At 41.4% G+C, this 24,050-nt stretch overlaps 1 protein-coding gene across 1 annotated transcript in view; it reads left to right on the forward strand.

Moving 5' to 3' along the window:
* Window positions 1-24,050, forward strand: part of LOC148039016 (ubiquinol-cytochrome C chaperone family protein) — an 82,208-nt gene that overhangs the window by 54,072 nt on the left and 4,086 nt on the right. Inside the window, exons 4-5 of the mRNA XM_087674885.1 lie at window positions 17,715-17,839; window positions 18,017-18,077. Coding sequence (XP_087531011.1) covers window positions 17,715-17,839; window positions 18,017-18,077 — 186 coding nt within the window. The remainder of the gene's footprint in view (window positions 1-17,714; window positions 17,840-18,016; window positions 18,078-24,050) is intronic.

Here is a 24,050-nt window from a genome sequence, read left to right on the forward strand (position 1 = left end):
GATGGATAGCGTCACTACCTTCATAAAATAAGAAAAACAGTTCCACACCCTGCTAGGATAAGTGTCTAGGGGTTCATAAGGGAGTGTATGTGTATGCCAATCATATGGAGAATATATGGAGAGGCTACAACGGGTAAGCAAGCAAGATAAGCAAAGCCAGCATGCAAGCATAGGAAAAAAAATTGCCTTTGGAGATTGCTATGTGCAATGCCATGAGTATGGTGAATTCGGAGTTGATCACTCCAAGGGTGACCGAAAAGGGTGATAGATGTATGTTTACATGAACATAATGTCAATGTATGGGGTAATGCAAAGGAAGAAGCAAGTTTTCATGCTCATGCAGAATGTGATGTAAGGGTGTCACTTGGACAATGTTCTCACAGGGAAATTGTTTACTTGCTCAAGTGTCCTTTTACAATCATGTCTTCTAACAGTGCGGATAAAGTTACAAATATTTTAAAAAATAAACAATTATCTTAAAGTGAAAAACTATAAGCATTATTACTATTACTATCAAGAGTAGGAGACCGTCCCCTCTGAAGCTAGAGGGAGAAGTAAGAGGGAAGCACCCTCTCCCTGTCAATCTAAAGAAGTAGAGAGGGTGTATCCAAGCCGATCTGCGGTAGAAGATACTGTAGAATCGGACGGTTGACCACCTTAATCAGAATATCTGCAAAATTGTCACTGGATGGCACAAACTCTAGGAGAATGATACATGGCTCAACTTACTTTCTAGTGAAATGGAAATGAATGGCCACGTACTGTGCTCAAGGGATGATGATAGGATTGCCCACAAGGGCAATGCCACTTTGGCTGTTATAGTAGACAACTGCAGGAGACTCGCAAGGAAATTGAAGTGCGGTCAACAAGTTCCTTAGATAGATGGCCTCTGACTAGCCCAAGAGATGGGTGCCGTGCCCAAGGTGTAGAGATGGCCGCCATGGAAACGTCGGGTGTCAGGATCTCCTGCCCAATCAGAATCAGTGTAGCCCTACAAGCATAAACCATGACCATAAGTTAATTCATAATTATAGGTGTGGAGTGCGCGGCTAGCGGAAGTGTGAAGATTTGTAGCAGAAGTGTGTAGGTAAGTGAGAGTAAGAGTGACAAAGAGAGTACGAGCTGATTTGGGTGTACCAACAATGTGTTGGTACACAAAGAATAAAATGTATTTATACTTAGGGCTTGTAAGGGTACATTCACATGTACAACATAATAATACAGGTGTACAATACACGGAGGTGAATAAAGGACCTTTACATCCCAATAACCTCCCACTTAAAGGTTCGAAGTGAAAACTCCCAGTATTCGTTTGCAATGCTTATGCTGAGCCTTGCTTAAACTTTTAGTGAGAACATTTGCTGGGTTGTCCTGTGTTTTGATCTTGGTCAATGTGATTATACCATCTTTAAGAATCTATCTAATAAAGTGATATCGCACATCTATATGCTTTGTGTGTGAATGATACATGGCATTCTTAGCCAGATCCACAACACTGGCCGAGATCCTTTGCAAGTCTGCTCATCCGTATAGCTTTCTTAGAAGCTTCAGTCTGATATGTATTCAGCTTTAGTAGTACTCAGGCTATGATATTTTGCAACTTGGAGCACCAAGAGACGGCCCTGCCAGCAACTATAAAGATATACCTGCTAGTGGACCTGCGAGTGTCCAAGTCACTGCCATGTCTGCATCACAATAATCTTGTAGACTAAGTGTACCGTGCCCATAGCAAATACGCTTTCTTTGTGTACCCTTTAATCTCATCAAAGTGAATTCCATGCTCCTGCTTGTACCCTTTTGCAACCAATATTTTGTACTTTGGTGAGGAACCAAAAGTGACTTTCATCTTGTAAACCCATTTGCATGGAAGTGTTTTCTGCCCTTTAGGCAACTGCACCAAATCCCAAGTGCCATTTTTCTCAAGAGATTCCATCTCTGACAACATGGCTTTATACCATTTCTTGCTGTCTTGTCTATCCATTGCCTCCTTGAAGCAAGATGGTTCACCGTAGTCTGTCAACATGACATAATCAGCCACACTATTTGCACTAGGAATGAATCTATCAGGTTTTCTAGTAGCCCTAGACGATCTCCTAACCCAATGATCATTGTTTGTTGGTTGTTGAGCATTTTCAGCTTGCTGTCTTGGCATTTCACCCTGCAAATCAGCATTAGCAGCTTGCTGTCCTGGCTGTTCCTGCACATGTAATGGCTCATTTTCATGGGCAATAGCTGGCTGATCATTTTCAGCATCATTTCCTGCATTTACAGGTTCATTTACAGCAGGTATTTGCTGCTGTACAGCGGGCACATTTTGTTGTCCAAAAGGTAATTCTTCCCGGAATACAACCCTACGGACCTCCTCAGTCTTTTTGGGTTGTTTGTGCATGCGATCTTCCCAGAAGATAACGGCATTGCTGCGTACTATTTTCCTTTTCTCGGGATCCCACAATTTATACCCCATTTCACCCTCGTCACCATATCCTAGGAAAATGCATTTACAGGACTTTGGCTCAAGTTTGTTGCATTTTTCTTTACGAATGTGCACAAAAGCCTCGCAGCTAAACACTTTCAGATGAGCATATGAAGATGGTTTGCTCAACCACGCTTCTTGGGGAACTCCCCCTCCCAAAGACCTGTTTGGTGACCAATTAATCAAGTGAACGGCTGTCATAACAGCCTCTGTCCAAAACCATGGGATAATGCAGCATGAGACAGCATCGTACGGACCTTATCCTGTATGGTCCGATTCATAAGCTCTGCAACTCCATTTTGGAGCGGATTATGAGGAGCAGTGAGCTTCTTCTTTATCCCTTTGCTATCAAAAAATGCCTGAAAGGCCTTGGACACATATTCCCCACCATTATTAGAGTGAAGACACTTGAGTGTCTTATTGGTTTGATTTTCAACCAATGCCAGGAATTTTTTGAACTTGTCAAGCACTTCATCCTTGCTACGAATAGGATAAACCCATACCTTTCTTGTAGCATCATCGACAAAGGTGACAAAATATTTCTTTTCCCCTAAAGATAATCTTGGCATTTGACAGACATCTGAATATACTAACTCTAGAGGAGAAGATTTCAAAGAAAGAGACTTTTTGTGAGACGTCTGTGCATGTTTACCATAAATACAATGATCACAATGCTCAAAATCAGCATAACAAAGACAAGGAAAGTAACCCAAACGAGAAAGCACTTTCATTTCTGTTTGACTCGTGTCTCAACCGGCCATGCCATAAAGAAACTCTTGGCTGCTCGGTCATGGCAACAACATGATTACTCACACTAGATACATGGAGAGGATACAAAGTATCACTTTTATAACCTCTGGTAATCACTTTAGATCCCTTACAGATCTTCCATTTTCCATCACCAAAGGTGGTATGAAAACCATCATCATCTAGTTGCCCTATGCTAATCAAGCTCTTCTTGAGTTAAGATACATGCTGTACATGCTGAAGTGTGAAGACAAAGCCATGCTAAAACTGCAACTGCACATTGCCAACACCTGCAATGTCACATGCATAGTTGTCCCCAAGATGGATAACACCATGTCGATCCCCTGTATAGGCAGAGAACCACTCTCGATGAGGGGTGACATGAAAGGAAGCACTTGAATCGAGAATCCAGGTATGCATGTCCTCATTTGTATCTGCAAGTAAAGCATGTGCACCGAAGTGTGAAGAGACCAAAAGTATGTCATTTCCACTATCCTCACTGTCATGAGTGACTACATTCACCTCTTCAATTTTGACACTGCTCTTCTTGGATTGACCCTCTTTCTTCTCTTTCTTACTATCATCTGTCTTCTTGCCCTTTCCTTTCTCTTTCTTCCATTTGTAGCAATCACGTTTAAAGTGACTCTTCTTATCACAATGGTGGCATTCAACATCTTTACCACGTGATTTATTGCGTCCCTTGCTATCAGTTTTTTTTTTTTGCTATGAGCTGCCCCTAGTATGCAAAGCACTAGAAGACTTACTGGATCCATTGTTTTGCCAATTCATTTCTTACATGAGTAGAGCACTCTCTACATCAGCATACAAAAGAATCACATTGGAATTGCTCATAGCAGTCCTGAATGTATCCCAACTCTTTGGAAGAGTGCAAAGCAAGAACGTAGCCTTAAATTCTTCATCAATCAAGAACTTCAATGCAACTAGCTGGCTGAAAATGGAGTTAAACTCACTCAAGTGAGTAGACAATGCTATACTCTCTTTCATACGCAAATCCATAAGCTTTTTCAGCCAATACACTTTGCTTGCAGCACTCTTTTGTGCATATAGTTCTTCCAGTGGAGTCCATAAGCATATGCAGAATCCAAACCTTCAATGTTAAATAGCAAGGCATTAGAAATCGATAGCTCGATGGTTGAGTGTGCAAGCTCATTTAACTCATCCCAATCTTCCTGTTCCATGTCCGGGGGCTTTGCCCCTTTGGTTTTAATCGGCTTTGCTTGCTTCTTTTGCAATAGGATATTGTAGCACTGTTTTTGCCAAACTGCAAAGTTATGTGCTCCTTCAAGCTTCTTTATGTGCATGAGATTACTGCTGTCACTGCTGCCAGCCATGATTTTCAGCCCAAATGTGACAAAAAATTCAGCAAATGTAGGCCCAAACTGTCACCCAAGTGACCAAGGTACAAAAAAAATACCAACCAGCAATAAATGACCATGTAGAAGCAGAGATTTCAGATCTGTAAATAAATTTTCAGAAGCACCAAACCATGTGCTACAGCATTCCACAACTGATTACAGTTGTTCCAAGGGCATATACATCACATTACATGAGAAATCCCAAATTTTAGCTGCAATTTCTGTTGTACATGTACACATGGGCACAAAATTTGACACACAGTCAATAGCCCCAAAATTTCTGTGCTCAAAGCATCAACCACACATCTGCATTGCCTCTGACATGCATAGAATAGGCCAATTTTACCAGAATAGAGCAATTTCAGCAAAACCCTCAAAAGTGTTGGATGTCCAAATTACATGGAATTGAACCTGCATGTACATAAAATGACCAAATGGTGCACAAATTAAACTGCAAAAGCCCCAAATTGCACGGGGTCCAATGTGCATCAATGTCAAGAATTTGGGTAAATTTCAGCCCAATTTGTGCATGTACATGAAAAACCCCAAATGTCGAAGGAAATATGTCACAAATTCCTTCAATTTCTGAGACAGATATCACTGTTGCATCTTACTCACACCAAATCTGGATAAATTCCCAAATTTTCCAAGTCTTGCGTGCACTAATTTTAGCGAAATTGAAAGAATTTCACTAAAATGTGAAAAAGCCCCAAAATTCCTAGGCAAGTGTGTACCAACTTTGCAATTTTTGAGTCAGATTGTCCAGTTCTGCGTTAAGATCCCCAAATTCGAGAAAAGCCCTAAATTTTTGGGCTTGGATTGCACGAAAATTTGAAGGTGTGCCTCCATGCGTAAACCCTTGGTAGGGGAACTTTAAGAAAAAAGTATTTTGAAGGGAAAAAAAAGTTGAACGACGCGTCAACGGACCCGTCGTACAGGGCACCGCCTGGTACCTGTTGTCCCGTCGCATGTGCAGCTCGTCAGCGCATGTGTAGCTCATCAGTTATTGAGCTCAATACCCTGTCCCTGTTGCTCGCCCGGTGCCTTGCTGGTCCCGTTGCACTCTCTCCTTGCTGGAGCCTGGCCCTGTCGCACACTCTCCACGCTGGGGGGCTAGGCGCACACTCTCCATGCTGGAGCCTTCTACAGCTCACGACCTGTCACCTGTGACAAAATGCCACTTGATTCAGGCTACAGCTCTTGTCAATCGCCTGTCCGACTGGCAACACGTTAGCTGCCTGATGATTGACTACCACATGAGTGCTTGTCAAGTCAGAAAACGACCTCAGGACTTGCTTGCTTGTCCTGCTCGAACTCCGAGAGATATGAATGCCTCAACCGTAGCTCTGATACCAGTTTGTAGTGATGGGGAGGCACCAAGATCGAGACAGCCGTTGTTCCTTAGGTGTGGAGAGACAGAGAGAGTGAGAGAGAGCAGAATAGAGAGTGTGCATGATTTTCGGGTACAATGACGAGTGTACCTCTTTAGGTTTTTAGATAGATATATATATGTAAGTATAAGTGCTAAGGGTGTATTCACACCCGAGCACATTTAAAGGCACAAGGGCTTTTATTCCCAACAGTTGAACCCCACACTAGTGGTGTGTACATATAGATGTGGATCAGAGGGGGTAGAATGGTGTCCACAAGTTCATAAGAATGTTTCCATCCTGTGGTTTCAAGATCTCGGTACTTGCTTCAGCCCATAAAGAGCCTTTTGCAAGTGAAATACCTTGCCAATTCGATTAGCAAAAGAAAAGTCAGGAGATTGCTCCACATAGACTTCCTGCTCCATACAATAGCTCAGAAAGTCACTTTTGATGTCCATTTGATAGATTGGCCAAACATGGGGTAAGTGGCAAGCGCAACCAACAGATGAAATGATGTCAACCAAGTGGTCGATATGCAGGTTTCTTCATAGTCAATGCCGTGCTTTTGCTTGAAATCTTGTACTACAAAGTGAGCCTTGTATTTGTCTAAAGTACCATCAACCTTTAGCTTGGTCCTAAAAATTCACTTCGTCTCGATGATCAGCTTGTGACCAGGACAATTCACCAATGTCCAAGTCCCATTTCAATCAATACTATCTAGTTCCTTCTTCATAGCCTCATGCCACAGAGGGTCCTAGAGAGCCTCTTGCTAACTGTCCGGCTCAGAATGTGCAATGTAATCAGTTGTAAACAATGATGCATATGAAGCATGAGGGGCAAGACGAGTAGACCTTCTAGGGCCCTTCGGAGTGTAATGTGGTGGAAGGATCCCCAAATCCCACATGGTCTGTTGATACTAGCGAGGTAAAGGGTCTTGTAGAGGAGGTCTGGAAACTTAAGTCTCTGCAGGAAGGTCAAGAGCGGGGCAGTAGACTCGGCTCAGTAGACACAATCTCAAATGATGTGAGCGGAGGTGAGGATGAAGAGTCCAATGCAGAGGGCTACATTATGTCCCTCTCATTAAAGATGACATTCCTTTGAACAATCACCTTGTTTGTCCGAGGATCGAACAAACGATATGCTTTTGCTTCAGAAGAATAGCCCACAAAGATCAAGAGATCGGCTTGAGGGGTGAGCTTTTCTATCTTATCATCAGGAGTATGCATACAAGCACAACTATTGAAAACTTTGAAGTGAGAAATAAAAAACCGAGAGTCAAAGAATGCCTTGAATAGAGTCTTTTTAGGGACCGCCAAAGTCAAACATCAGTTTAGGATATACACAAAAGTGTTAATAGCCTCAACCTAAAGGCGCTCAAGGAGCTTTGGTGCGAATAGCATAGAGCATGCCATATTGATGAGTCTGTCCGGTTCCTATGCTCTACGACTCCATTCTGTGCGGAGGGGAGTTGGTAGAGGTGAGCTGACGTGCAATATTCTACTCTAGTAGAAACTCAAAAAACTCGTGGGAGGTAAACTCACCACCAAAATCACTCATAGTATCCACACAATGACCAGTTTGGTTATGGACCACTGGTTATGAATTAGCAGCATCTACGCACTAAAATAAGTGAAGGCATCTGACTTGTGCTTTAGGAAGTACATCCACATGTATTTGGAGAAATCATCCACTATAAAAAAGAAGTATAGTGCACCATTCAAGGCAGCAGTGGATATGGGACCAGAAAGATCTACATGAATGAGACTAAGGTGTTCAGCAACACGAGTGACAGATTGCTGAGAAAAGGATGTACAACGCTGCTTACCTAAGCTGACATGATTGATAGACCTCTTGAGACATTTTTAGGCATGGAAGTCCCTCAACCGTCTCGTGATACGATAGCTCATAAAGAGAGTTGTAGCCAAGATGTCCTAAGTGAAAATACCAAGGGTGCTTATAGCCCATGGGCTCCCATGTGGTGACTAAGGCTTGGAAGCAATGGAACTCCGAATCATCGGCAATCGGCTTGGCAAGAAAATGAGTCATGTGGTAAAGGCCAGTAGGTTGTGCCTTGCCTTCACCAATTACTAAACTAGTCTGAGAGTCTAAGACCTTGATTGTGGTCGTGGTGAAGAGAACTGCTCATCCCAACTGGCAAAGCTGTTGAATGGAAAACTTCTTCACCCTAAGCTAGGGAACATTATAGACATCATCCAAAGAAGTGAGATCTGACCTTGGGCAGTGGGAAAATTGACAAGACCTTGGGCCTGAATCTTGATAGTTGAATCTTGATAGAGGAGTTGTTTCCTACGCGAACACTCCCGGTCGCAGGGGCTTGGGAAATGAAAATGTCCTCTATAAGGGTCATGTGATGGGTAGCTCCACTGACCACAAGCCAAACAGGTGCTGAGGTGCTCAATTGTGGCGGGTGGCCTCTACAGGCACCTCATTAGGAGACAACTCGCAGATGTGAACGAGACTCACATCTGATGTCTCTAAGGAGATGATGTGGGCCTTTACAGAAAAATCAGACAAACCCTTTGGAGTTGAGTAGCTTGCTGACTGTGATGATTGACCAATGGCAGTGTGGGTCTGATTCTTGGATTTTGGTTGCGTGCCTCTTGCCTTATATCGATACTTGCTATCATAATGGTGAGCCATTTGATAATGTTGATAATACCTATTTTTCTTAGGTACATTCTGCCATCCAAGTTTAAGAGTAGATTGAGTGGTTCCTTGATAATTCTATGGGTAGTGACCAATGTTTTAGTTATTTGGTTTGTAGTGTGAACACTACTACATTAATAAGTTGTGTCACCACTTCTAGAGTTAGTTCTAGAGTTAAATTAACTCTAGTTGAGTTACTTAAGACCTATTTTACTTTCATTCTATCATTCTAGCACTTGCATCTTTTGAGTGTGGAATTGTTGCCCACTCTTGCTCATTGTCTTCTGTTCACTTTCTCTCTCTGTGTTGGGTGTAAAGTCCCTTCGTCTCTGTGTAAATAGACTTATGGGTGTGAACATACCCTTAATGTACCCTAACATATAAATACATTCTTTTATTCTTTGTGTACCATCACAAACGGTACACAAACCTCTGCGTTTACTAACACTCTCAGCTCTGCTCTTTAGCACGCCTTGACCTTGCACTCCATTGCGCACTCTCCCCTTCAAACTGGTATCAGAGCGCGACAAGTTCGTAGACGAGACAGGTGCAAGCAAACAACTACAGGAGAGAGGAAGTAGTCTCATGCGAGGGGAAACAGTCGTAGGCGGCAGCGACAGTCGGGTAGGACCACGGCAGGTCTAGCGTGGACCAGCGACAGTTGGGCAACAACGGCATGACAGTAGGAAGGCAGTGAACTTCTCGTTGTCTAGTCATGACACACTAGCGACCACAGGCGCAGCGCGACCAGCACGTTCGGCGGTTTGGCAGGCGCCATGTCGCTTGACAGGTCACAGATGTGAATGGCGGGTCAACAGACCCATATCCCATTTTTTTTTTCAGAAATGTTTGAGTTATTTTTACCTCCTCTCTTCCGGGTGTTCACACGCACAAGCACAGTGCACAGATTTCTGCAGATTTAGACCCGGAAAATTGGGGCTTTTCCAGGCTGAGTGCTGCTCATGCAAAATTGAGGCATCTGTGTTAGAAATTGCAGACATTGTGCCTGTTTGAATTAGGGATTTCACCAAATTTATTGAAATTTTACTCATCCGAGTGAAATTTCTCAACATTGGATCCATAAAATTTGGGGCTTTTGCTGTATTGGTGAAATTTTGTTCAGCTGAGTCAGATTGGCTGACATTGGTGCACAATTGGACTCCAGAAATTTGGGGCTTTTGCAAAATTTTGTGAAACTTTGCTAATTTTACCCGTTTTATGCTTTTGGGAACATGTATTAACGCAATCACGGCATATCAGTCACAGTGAAATTTTGGGGCTTTTGCTGAAATCTCTGGATTTTGGCAAAGTTAATGCATGAAATGCACTTTGGGAATATTGCTGAAGCAATATTGTGGTTATAAGCAAAGTGATTTGAGCTTTTTTTATCTCCCGCTTGTGCGACTTTGGAGAAATTGCAGAGATTTTTTGGTGTTTTGGGTATCAGAAGATGATATGAGCACATACGTATGTAGTACACTTGTTGAACAGCTCCCATTGAGTTGATGTATTGCTGATTATTCATGTTGTAGCAATCTTAGTGATCATTTGCAGATCTGGGATTGGTGCAGATGTATTTTTGGTGATATTGCTGAAGTGGGAGTTACCTGGCAGTGATGTATGCATTTAATGTATGCTGAAATTTCAGTCATACTGCTGAAAATCATTCGTTCTACTGCTGTATATGTACTTGGACTGAACCTTGCTATTATTTGTTGAAAAATTGGGCTGAAATAAGCTGAATATTCAGCTCATTTTTGCTGTCACAAATTGTAGCATTGAATTTCTGATTTATTACTGAAAAATGGCTGCAAATGCTTCTAGCAGCAATGACACTAAATCCCTCTTTGAAATCAAGAGGTTTGATGGCACTGGCTTTGACTTGTGGAAGGATAGGATGCAAGGCATTTTGTTCCTCGAGGATTGTGAAGATGCTCTCTTGGAGATTAAGCCTACAACTATGACAGATGTGGATTGGGATAGACTTAATAAGAAGGCCATTGCTTACATTAAGATGGCAGTGTCTGATGATGTACTTACAGACATCAAGTGTCTTGATACAGGTTATGCTATATGGAAAAAGCTTAAGGACACTTATGAAAATACAACTCCTGTGAATCAAGTGCATCTTATACGTAAACTTGTGAACATGGAGTTGGATGAGTCTAAGCTAGCATCTGAGCATTTGAGTGCTTTCATAGGGGTTTTGAGTCAGTTGTTGCAGGACTCTGGTTTGGCAGTTTTCGATGATAAATTGAAAGCTATTTTCTTATTGATGACTTTGTCTGGTAGCTGGGAATCTTTGGTTGTGTCACTTAGCAACAACCTTGCTTTGACTTTTGATGGTGTAAGAGGTTCAATTCTTAATGAAGAAATCAGAAGAAAGTCTAGTGGTGAAAGCAGTGGCTCAGCTTACCACGTGAGAGGCATGTCTAAAAAGAGGGGTAATATAGTGAGTAAAGGGAAAAGTGTAAGCAAAAAGCAGGATGTCACATGCTATCAGTGTGGGCGTAAAGGGCATAAAAAGCCCGATTGCGGTACTTCAAGAAAGAGCAAGAAAGAAAGAAACAACAGGGTAAGAAAAAGAAAGATGATGACAGATTTTCCTCAAAAGAAGTTGTAAAGGAAAATGTTGCATCTAGTGTGGTCATTGAAGAGCTTCCTGACACTGAAGAGATACTTGTTGTAGCCTCATGTAATGATGCAGATATTATGGCAGCAATAGGTGATATGCACATCACAAAAAATGAGGTAATTGATGCCTTACTTTGAGCTCATGATGGGCTGTCATAATCATGGATAGTGGACACCGGTGCTTCTTTTCATGTTATCCCCTCTTTGGAGTCATTTTCTGAATACACTGTAGGTTGCTTAGGCAAGGTTTACTTGGGTAATAACTATGCATGTGAGATAGAGGGTGTTGACACCACTCACTTGGCTCTTGAAAATGGCTAAGAGCTGATTTTGCAAAATGTCAGATTTGTACCTGGCATAAAGAAGAGTCTACTAGCAGTCGGGCAGCTTGATGCTAAAGGGTATTTTACTACATTTGGTGGTGGATCTTGGAAGGTCCATAAGGGCTCTATGCTGATTGTTAAAGGCATCAAAAGGGGGACTTTATATTACTTGCATTGTAAAGCATTACCTGACAAGTTTTTGGTTGTGGCTGAAGTCCATTCACAGATGGAGCTTTGGCACAAAAGACTTGGTCATATGAGCTAGAAAGGCCTTCAGGTTCTCTCCTCTTTAGGGAGATTTGATGTAAAAGGCTCTAGTCTCAAATTTTGTATGATTGCCTGTTAATTCGTATGGGGGCGCACAATACTTTGTTACTTTCATTGATGATTTCAGTAGAAAGTCATGGGTGTATGTACAAATTTCAGAATGAATAGCCAGCCATTCAGTAGCCATTAGCTGAAAATTCTGTCCCTTTTGATGTTGAAAGAGCAACAACCTATTGTGCTACAGCCAGAAGATCATGGACAGCAAATAGATGCATAGGATGAAATAGGACAGCAAGAAGAACATGTTGAAAACAGATTACAGCAGCAAGAAAATGCTGAAAATCAGCCACCTGGTGATGGTGTGCACATTCCTCAGGATGTAGGCCCACTGCCTGATAATATAGATCATTGGGTAAGAAGGCCTACACGTGTCAGAAGGCAGCCACAGAGGTTTCAGCCATCTTTGGATTGCATTTTGTTGAATGATGAGGGTGAGCCTCTGACATTTAAAGAGGCACAGTTATGTGAAAACAAGAGAAAGTGGGAGCTTGCTATGTAGGAAGAGATGAAGTCTCTATATGCAAATAACACATGGGGGCTTGTACCTTTGCCCAAGGATAGGAAAGCTATTCCTAATAAATGGGTTTACAAAGTGAAATATATTGATGGGAAGCCCAAGTACAAGGCACGGCTGGTTGCTAAATAAGGGCTATACACAGAAGGAAGGCATAGACGTCCAGGAGATCTTTTCACCAGTGGTGAAGATGACTACGCTTTGTGTTTTGTTTGCTCTCACTGCATCCTTGGATTTAGAGTTGGATCAGATGGATGTGAAGACTGTTTTTTTTCATGGTGACTTGAATGAAGAGCTGTACATGAAGCAGCCAGGAGGATTTGCTATTCCGGGAAGAGAGTATTTGGTTTGTAAGCTGAAACGCAGCTTATATGGGTTGAAACAAGCCCCTAGACAATGATACAAAAAATTTGATACCTTTATGCTCAGCCATGGATTTAAACGCAGTCATGCAGATCACTGCTTATACACTAAAAAGGCTCATGATGGAAGCCTTATCGTATTGGTTTTATATGTAGATGACATGCTGATTGCAGGACAGCATAAGAGTACTTTGAATGCTCTCAAAAGGTAGCTCAGTTCAGCCTTCTCCATGAAAGATTTGGGGGCAGTTGAACACATTTTGGGCATGCGCATTAAAAGAGGCAGAGGGCAACATTTGTTGTTTCTCTCACAGGACAAATACATTAGCAAAGTACTTGACATGTTTAATATGGCTGATGCTGAGCCTCTTGGTGTGCCTTTACTGCCACTTACAAAGCTTAGCAAATTTGATTGCCCTAAGGATGATGTAGTTGCTAGTACCATGAAGGGTATACCTTATGCATCAGCTTGTGGATCTTTGATGTATGCCATGGTTGCAACTCGCCCTGACATTGCTTGCTCATGCAGTGGGAGTTGTTAGCAGATTTATGTCTAACCTTGGCAAGCCACATTGGGAAGCAATGAAATGTATCTTCAGATACTTGAAAGGTACACAAGAAAAGTGTATATGCTATGGAAAGGGTACACTAGAGTTGTAGGGATTTTGCAATTCAGACATGGCAAGAGATCTTGATACTAGGAAATCTACCAGTGGGTATGTTTTTACTTTGGTTGGTGGGGCTATCTCTTGGTGTTCAAGATTGCAGAAAATTGTGGCATTGAGTACTATAGAAGGTGAATATATTTCAGCCACTAAAGTGTCTAGGAAGCTATTTGGCTTGGCCGTCTGGTCAAGAATTTTGTCTTTCTTCACGTACTCTAGTGCTTAGTTGTCATAGCCAGAGTGTAGTATGTCTAGCTAAGAATGCCATGTTCCATGCACGTACCAAACACATAGATATTCGGTATCACTTTATTCGACAGGTCTTGGATGATGGTCTTATCACATTGACTAAGGTCAAAACCCAAGATAACCCTGTAGATGTTCTCACTAAGTCTCTTGCAAAGGCTCAGCATGAGCTAGTGGGAGTTGGTTAGCTTAAAGGTACCACTTCGGGCCTTTAACTGGGAGGTTGTTGGGTGTAATTCTTTGCAACCTGGAAGTCAATACCACTGCAAGGTGACCTGTTAATGAGATGCATAGCAATAGAGACTGTCTCAGCCCAAAAATGCTATGGTACACCTGCTTGGCTAAGCATACTGTAGACCCTCTCCTGGATAGTCCTATTCATACGCTCAGTCATACCATTTTGGGGAGGGGTGTAAGGGGCGGTCAACTGACACTTAATACCCCGCTCATCACAAAACTGCTCAAAAGAATGTGAGACATACTCACCCCTTTGTCTCTGTGTAAATAGACTTATGGGTGTGAACACACCCTTAATGTATCCTAATATATAAATACATTCTTTTATTCTTTGTGTACCATCACAAACGGTGCACATATCTCTGCGTTTACTAACACTCTCTCAGCTCTACTCTTCAGCACGCCTTGACCTTGCACTCCATTGCGGACTCTCCCCTTCACTTTGTTCCTGCATTTCCAATACCAAAACCAGCAAGATTGGTTGTGTACACTGACCGCCCATATTCTTTATTCATATATATGAGATAGTGCAATAAGGCTGTCATATATCATTCTTGACAGCGCCTACATTGTCTTCTCTCCCACATCTTCCTCTTCTCCTTTTTCACTGCCATTGCATCCCCTTCAACTGGTATTAGAGCTTTGGATCAGAGCTTGATCGTGGAGCTTGGCCCGGTATTACTTCAGCCTGGATTGAAGACCTAGAGCTTGGAGCTTCAATGCCAGCCATGGCTTATTCCCCTTGAGGTAAGATTTCATCTCCGGCCTCTCCCCGGCCCTTATAGGCTCTTTGTAGGTGTTCCTTGGTTTCATTGGGCACCTTGTATGTCTCCATTTGCCCCCTTATCCTTAGCATAACAAGCAAGCCCCACAGTAGCAGCTCACTTTTTTGCACATGTTTCAAAATCTGGCTCAAAAATCCCATTTTTTCTCATATCTCAAGCATTCAAAACCCGATTTAGGCAAGATAAGAGTCTAACTTGGGGTTTTGGCATGCTCCAGACGCAATGGCGATGTCAGATCTGCCAAATTCTGATAACAGATCTGAGTTGATTTGCAACAAGGAAATGTCATGTTCTTAGCTTATGTGATGTTCCGGAGGCTTGGTATTTGATGCCTAAATACTTCGGGGATGTTTGTTCAATGTTTTGAGATGCTTTGACACTTGGTTTGAGCTTCCATAGCTTGATTTATGCAGGGATTTACTGCTGCACATTGTTTAGGCAGCAATTTTTTATCAGGGACAGCTTATGCATAATGCTCTTTGTTGACATTCGGGTGTCCTGTTGGATGTATTGATGCTTGGTCATCATGGTCTATGCCCGGATATGTATTTGAGAACTATTAAGCCTTGATTTGGATGCGGACACTTTGTTGTTGGTTGGGATTTATGCTACCTTGGTTGACAGGTTATTTTACCTCTAGTTTGGTTATGTCTATGGTCTACGGGTGCTCCTGACCACTCGGGATGATATGTTGATGTATTTGGATGATGCCACTTTGATGTTTATGCTCCCGGATGCTTCTTGAGAAAAGAGTAGAGCTCAATTCTTGGTTCACTGTCATTTTCTTTGCAGCTGGCATTTCACTTGACAAGGTTTATGCCTTGTGCTACCCATTATGGGACTCATGTCTGATGTGAATGTTTTTGGGTTTGCGGCTGCAGTATGGCAGATGTTTGGGCTTGAATCGACTTGCATTTGAGAATTTTGTGGATCAGTTTGCATTTGGTCGGCTTATCACTTATGCAGCTTGGATGCTATTTGGCCCTTAATGCCTCGATTATGGATCCTGGATTTACTTGGATACAGATACATGTTTGAGCAGTGATTGCTCCAATGGAAGTGGAAGAACACAACCACTGAACAATGAGAGATTTGAAAAGTGAGAGAGAACACAAGAAGTCAAAGAAAGAATGAATGGGCAATGGAATCCACAGCACAAGACATGATATGTACCATACGAATTGCATAGGTGATAGCACCTGTGATGACCAGTAGTATCCCTAGACTCCCTCTCTCCAAGTGGATGTGATCTGATACAAGAAGAGTGGAGGACTGTATCCCTACACTATAGCATGAGACCTGAAACAAATATGCTAGCCCTAAATAAGCCTCCCAGATGCTTGTATATGGGCCCAAATAACAGCTGAATAAATGTGCTTGTCTTCTGGAATGCGTAGTCTATAAAAAGGAGTAGGCTGGCCTGTCTGAAGGTGCTAGTAGTTGTGGCTTACTGTTTTGATCTTTGGGGATCATGAAGATTCCCACCTGGCAACTCTGCTGGAAGCACAAACTCCCCATAATCCACAATTCTCATTGACAACCAAGGGTCATAATGGTAAAGCTTGAGGCCAGCCTTCATCATTGGATAGTGGGTGGAATACCTGATCAACCAGCAATTTGTAGCAAGTGATAAATTAGGAAAAAATTAAAATTGACACTCTACCACTTTAGAGTAGACTTGACACCTGATTGGTCCCAAAACTGGCACCCCTTGTGGGACATTCTTGTAATACAATCGAGAATTGACTCGAATCTTGGTATCCTAGCTGGTTGTGACCATATTGGGCTCCCACAACACTTGCCTGCTCTTGTATCCTAGCCGGTTATACCCCTTTAAATGCACAGCTACTTCAACTAGACTTAAGGATTGGGAAAATCTACACTTTCTGAACTGGATCGTTTGTACTTCACAGAACTACATGCTCGTTCACTTGCTAAGAATAAACTGGATGCCTATGCCAATCACTGGTACAGGATTTTCTATGGAACTACGCTAAGCTGGTACTAACTGGTCTGATCAAGTCTACAAACAAACTCTATAAGCTGGTACTTTGGGCACCAAAGCTACCCAAAGGTTTTGGATATTGTGTACCTTCAAACCTTGATTAGATATCAATAGACTAGTTTCTTGTAGAGCTGATTGTGTGGGCATAGGACTCTGTGAAACCATGTGAAGTAGTCTGACATGGAGCTTTTCTTCTTCATTGATGCTTTTGAACAGTGGTAGCATTTGGATGAGATCTGAATTCAGCAACACCTCATAATGTTGATTTGTGGAGAATATAATTACAACTTGCATGTGCTGATGGCATGGGAAGGGCAACCTGCTTGGTATGGCTGCAGACTTTAATCATCTGATATGTAGTGCTGGACAGTTACCTGATGATTCTGGCCATATCTAGTATAGTTTGTGGTGAACACGGCTGGGTGCACTGCAACTCGTTGCTAATAGGCTGCAGTTACCAGTAGCTTATAGATCCCAAGTGCTGCAGCTGTGTAACAAATTTGGTCATATTCAAGTAGTGATGCATAAACATGCCAACCAACCCCCAATTGTCTTGCTCCAAACTTCACAAGGCACTTGAATATCTGGTACCCCAAGCATGATATGCATAGCCACATGGAGATGGACCAATCATTGGCAAATAGTGCCAGCTTATGGAGGAGGGAAACAGGTCAGCAGATCCTAGGCAAAGTTAAAAACAAAGATACTGGTGTTAAAAGCCCATGAATGAAGAAAGAAGTATAAGGTCACAGTGCAAGTAAATGCCTCTAAAATAAAGATTGGAAAAAAGGGACTTACTGTTTGGAACTTCATCAAATGTTGATACATAACTTTTTCTAGTTCTTATTGTCAACTTGCACTTTTAAGACAGAATAAGCAAGTGAATATATCTGGTGTGCCTTATTTTTCTAAGTGAGTTCCTTTGAGCTGGGTCGACTTGCACAACTGTTTGCTCTAAAATTCATTTGCAGCTGCCGTTATAGGTAAAGATGCTGTTTTCTAGATGGATGAAAGAGCTTGAAAAAGTATTTTATGGATCTGTCATTGCGTATGATAAGGCAATGCAGCCTGAAGCATCGAAGGATGACCTTCCAAAGACTCTTTGGCGGTAATTCCACTCTTTCAAGTTTTAAGAAGGTTCTTCTCACCACCACTAACAGACTGGTTGGTTGCTACAGTCAACTGAATGTCTTGGCCTTTTTCTAAGGAATACTTGATTTCTAAGGAAGTGGTTAAAACTTTTGTTCACCTTCGAACTCTTATCTGGTCCCTTTTTTTTTTTCAGAAATATATTTGCAGAAGATGATTCTTTGATCCCTTCTGGAGAATTAGCAATTCCTGTGCAGGTCTTTACATTATTCTCAATTTGTGCATTATGTTACCATGTACTTTTTTAAGGTTCTTGTTTGTGCATATACAATTTTCCTTTTGTTTGGAGTGCATGCTTTACTAAGCTGTATATAGCAAAGATTTTAAAGTATAGGAAATACGGGCATGTGCTTGAGATGGTGAACTGGATATGTGAACTTTGATGACATTTCAATCTTAGTTGTGCAATGGAAAATGACAGATGATGGACTATTATTGCTATTTTCATGTAGTGTGTTCTCTTATTTCATGAGGCATATTGTATGGGTTGCTAGCAGTCAGAGATTATGGTGTTTTCTCACAAGATGGGATCTAGAAACAAATTGATCATAATGCTGCAATATACAAAAATTTGAGCTTGTTTCAGAGACAATGAGGAGAAAGTGCAAAGTGCCCCAAAAACATGGTAGCTCCAGTTTTCCATGTTTGTAGACTGTCATTGGAAGGACATTTGTGCGAAATATTACATTTGACTGGGCCAATAAACCAACCCCAAAACCCAACCCTCCCCCCAGTTTTCCATGTTTGTAGACCTTCATTGGAAGGACATTTGTGCGAAATATTACATTTGACTGGGCCCCAAATTTTTTTTTGGAGTAAAGGTAGTATAAATGTGCGCTAAGATGCTACCTTTAAATGTGCGCTAAGATGTATCATATCTGGCTATGGAAAGATAACATTGCCAAGGGCAAAAGTTTTTGGCAAACCTTCTGCGAAAGATTTGCCAAGTTTCATTATGCAAATGACATTGTTAACAAACTCAAGACTTTTGGAGTAGCTGGGCTACATGTAGCAGATGGGAAAAGAATGAAGTTGGATGCCAAATCCAAACAATATATCTTCATTGGCTACAATAACACTTTGGTGACCTATTGACTTTGGAATCCTGAGATATGGACCATTGTTCATCAACTAGGACACGTTTTGACAAGTACCCTTCAGAGGGGGACTGATCTTGAGCTGGCTTCTTTTCAATCTCGCAAGACAAGCCCTGCATATCACAACCTTTGATCATCCTTACTCTAAATTCCTCCACCTACCTTTCTTACTCCCTCACCCCTGCCAATGATTCCCTCTACTCCATAGTATGGGGGAGTTTCAGAAACGGGGGAAATGGAAACGGAAAAAATCAGAGTTTTGGAGTTTTGGAGTTTCGGCTAAATTTTGGAAATGGGAAAACGGCGTTTTGGATTGTACACTAAAACAATTACAGTATTATGTAGGTATGTAAATATATCAATGCCTACAACAACATGTATCCAAATTTCATACAAAACTTTGAGTCTTCATGTCATATGATTGAAATCATGATTCATTACACATGTCATGACTCACAAGTGAAGATTCAAGAGTCATGACTTAATGGTTGAAACTAAGACAGCTTAACACAATTAAGATTCAATTTTTAAAACTTAAGGCAATAAAATGAATTATAATTTATGACTCATGAATCATCTATGATCTAAAGAGCGGTGAAGATTGACATCAAGAAGAGTGGAGACTAATATCAAGAACAATGGAACAAGAATCAAGATACATAATAAGTGATACATATAACTATGTCATGTGAATAGTCTGTTAGAACTCCAAAGTCCAGTGAGCACTGAGCACTGTGTACTAGTCTCTAGACTCTAGTAACTACTGACTAATAAGAATCAACATCAATGAACAACTGGCAACCGTAGTTTGGACTCTGCAATGCTAAACTGACTCTTGTATATTACGACTTATGACTCATTCAGACTCTGAGGATCTGTGCACCATCTCCTCGTCCAACCAACTCCGAGGACCTTGATTGAGAAGTTGATGAAGCAACCTCAACCTCAACCTTAGACTCTGGCTCTGACTCTGCTTGTGATGCACAACCACGTGTGGCCCTTGCTTTAACCCCCCTCTGTGCATGAGTCTCATGCACCAGTGCCGATAGCTCCTCATAGAGTATGGAGTAGATATTCCGCTCCTGTAGTATCTAGGGGATGTCACATACCTTTTCTATATCAATCTTATCAACATTCACCTGTAAAGGTGAATGAGACAAAGATATATCACATGAGAGAAGATTCAATATGTTCAATGTCTATACATATCACAATTTACAATCCAACTTCCAAGCAATGTTAAGTGTCAATGTTAAAACGTTAATTATACATAATACTAATCATTACCAATTTACGTGTGAAGGCTTTGGGGACAGAGTGGTCCTCTCAAGAAGGTGGAGATTGCAATGGCAAAACACTAAACGCTCCAATTGGGCAATTGTGAGCTCGTTTCTCTTTTTGGTGTGAAAAATAGCCCATGTGCTCTAGTTTCTCTCAACAGGCTGAAACCAGCCTTCCTCCTTGGATAGGGTGGGAAATAACCTGATTAAGTACTATTTACAGCAATTAACAATTCACAAAACTGAAATGCATACTTTACCATTAAATCTTGGACATTGGACACCCTGTTGGCTCCAAAACTGGTGTCTCTTTTGGTATTTATTTGACTTAATTGAAGAAGAGATTGATGTACAATGGGATTCTTCCAATCCCTTTTGGTATTCCAACTTCCCTTGCTATCCAAAATAACCAGTAAGTTTTCAATCTGATTTGTCCCTTGATTCCAGCAATCAATCGGCCTTCACCTGCTTTGATGGAGATGGAAAATGTCCCAAATTCATTGATTTGCTGGTCCCTCCACTTGAATTTGACTAAAAACAGCTTCAGCCTTGTTGAATCCAAGCCTTGGAGCTTCTAATTTCTGAGACACTTCTTGAGGCTGCTCCTAAACCCTAATTTTTGCTACAGATTAGGGTTTACAATAGAGAAATCTGAAATTTCTCAGTCTCTGGGAATCTCAATATTGTAATCTTTGGACCAAGGCTGTAGAAAGGTTGGGAGATGAGAGAGAACGCTGAGGAGAGACAAATTTCAGACTTTCTTCGTGAGAACTAAAGAAAATCTGTCATTTGTTGTTATTGCCCTATCTCAACAGCTTGTAGATGCAAATAACTGAAGAAAATGAGTCACTTATTGTTGCTGCCGTGCCTCAACAGCCTATAGATGTTGTCACTTGTTGATTGGTCTTCTCCTGCCCTTGGCTGTCTTAGAAGGTCCTTCAATGGTTGCAAATCAGACCAGCATCTCCTCCCTCTCTCTTGCAGGTTGAATACACTAAAATGCCTCTCTCTAGCCTCTAAAGACGTTTTTTAGTCTTGCATGGGCATTTTTGACAAGTGACAAACTTTCCAAATGGTTTTTTCAGCATTATTCATAATTAAATATTAATTTTCAGTCTTTAAATATTGAAAATTTATCTAATAATTATTTCGATGCCCTGAAAAATAATCTAACTGGTCAATAATGAAATTGACTAGACAACTCCCATTCCCGAGTGTCTCTGTATCATCTTTAACCATCAGATTGGCGTTAGGTACCATTAAATGTCACTTCTCTAATGTCACCAAGTGACACTTATGGCCAAATGAATGACCTAGGCCAACAACTGGCACTAGATATCACTAAGTACTTGTATGGCATAGCTTATAGCAACTTTTGCCTTTGATATTCCGTGATTTCCTAGAGTCCCGGGCTTGTAAATTTACTTTAACTCGAGCTACATCTCACATGTGCAACATTCACTTAACTGTGTGGTTAAAAATTAATCCATATGTTAAGTGAGGTTTCAAAAATACATGTTCTCATATCAGCGATTCCTGAACTACAATCAAAGGATACGAATGACAATGCGCTTCTATTCAAATTTAAGAGATTGAGGTTAAGTAATTGACAATTGCTAATAAACAAGCCGCAAAATCAACATTTAAGTGAATAATAGATTATAAAAGCTATTACCTAAGTTGTATAATGCATTAGATTATCAAGATCCAAAATATAAAAGTCACCAGTCACAGAGAAGACTAGGAGCACAATTGCCGTATTTTTTCCACCAAGAGACATGTCTCTTGAACCCTAGTTGTGGGTCGGCCAAAATGAAGAGAATGATGGCGGAATGTCAACAAATTATCATTTACTCTCCTTATCATATCTATATCATCCCCTGTGAGGCGCCTCATATACTCCATGAAGACCTTCTTTGACTTCTCATTAGTGTATTGCTCCTCATTGCGCCAAAGGGAATGCAAGATATGTGTGACAGTATGGATTGGTTTATGGGATCAATCCCATCGTGCATTCCACATTGCACAAATCTCATCAATCCTTTAGAGAAAAAGATGATGGATCATAGATAAAATAAGTTAAAAACTTAGAAGTTAGAATAATGATCAATCATCAAGGAGTCGTTAACACTAAATAATTACATGTGTAAATGTTAAACAAGAACTTACTTGTCTTGGGATAAAAATTTATTGCAAAGCAAGGCCTCGCCAATTTTATCCATATACTTATATAGAAGGTCCAATGTACTCCTCTCCATATCAGTGATGCGCAATACATTGTAAATAGGAGTGAGAATTTTTACCAGTATCTTTGCCTCAACCCACCAAATCTCATTTAAAATATTGTGCCTAAAAGGAATAGCCTTTGAAGACTCTCTCACTCCATGTGAGCTATCCATACGAATCTCTTCAATACAATAAATATATGAGCAACTCTAGTAGCAAATGGCTTTAATAGCTCAAGTGTGCTATTGGCTCAAAACATGCTTGTGAGACAGATGGCCTCTTCTTCACAAATCTTACCATACTTGTTGCTGTCTTGAAAATGTCATCCACCTAAGATATTTACCTAGCATCTTCAATAAGCAAGTCAAGGCAATGGGATGTATATGGAGTCCATACTATGTTAGAAAACTCCTCCTCAAGCATATATCCCATAGACACACAATTGCTTCCATTATTTGTCATTACATGCACCACATTTTGGACTCCTATGTCCATGACTTGTTGCATGTGCTCCCAAATGCTCCTATGATGGTAAGACTTCAGACAAATGCATCGACGGCCTTAATGAACATGGCGCCTTTACATGAAGACACCAAAACATTGTAAACATTCCTTCAACGCATATTTGACCATCCATTGCATAAGAATGTGCATCTATATTTCACCCATGTTTCCTTCAAGGGTTTCAATTGAGCCTCTGTGGATGCTTTCTCCTTTCGAAGCTCCCCTGTGCGTAATGCATTCGTAGATGGGTCTTCCCACTCACACCCTATGCGGCTCACTGCACTGATTGTCTTCTTTTATTGATGTGTAGTGGCCACATTGAAAGGGATAGCACATTGAATAAATAAGCATATGAGTTTCCTAGTTGCCTTTACAATTGCCTACCTCTGAAGTCCTACATGGACACTTGCACCATGCAAGGAGCCCCTTTGACCACCACCACTAGAAGATGGCAATGGGGTCCAGCTCGATACGGATATGAATGCACTTATTTTTCATGGGCCATTGGCACCTCCAATTTGGCTAGCACCACTAGGCTCACTAGCCTCTCCTTGCTCCACTTGTGCTTCATTAGCCTGATGTAGTGTTGGATGAGAGGTTTCATCCTCTTCTAGTTTAATACCCATATACTTTTGGTACCAAAGATAGAGACTTACTGTAAGGTACCCGTCCATTTGCTGTCCTAGCATGCTTTTAGTGGTCTATCGAGAAATGAATCTAAGCATCGCTGCTCGGCATTCCCATGGAATGTTCCGAGTTTTGTCGCCTAGGGTTTCCGGAATCCGTCTCGCAACGGAACGTTCACGGCCGAACCCACTAGGATCGACTTGAAATTTGGGCTCCTAGTGGCCAAGATCTCCTAATAGCATTCTAGCATCGGATCCTGGACATCCTACTTTATGCAGAGATACCTAAGCCGAAGCAGATCCATGCCGCACTTGGTTCAAAGAGAATGGGAAACGAGAGGGATACGCCGCTCAACCTCTGTGCCCGTAGGGCATAGTCCCATTCCGGTCCCCTAAAACGGCATGAATCGAGGTTCTATCCTAACAATTTTTAAGGT

The sequence above is a fragment of the Lygodium microphyllum genome, chromosome 3 (genome assembly GCF_053477565.2).
Source record: "Lygodium microphyllum isolate KBCC chromosome 3, Lygodium_microphyllum_v1.1.10, whole genome shotgun sequence".
NCBI lineage: Eukaryota > Viridiplantae > Streptophyta > Polypodiopsida > Schizaeales > Lygodiaceae > Lygodium > Lygodium microphyllum.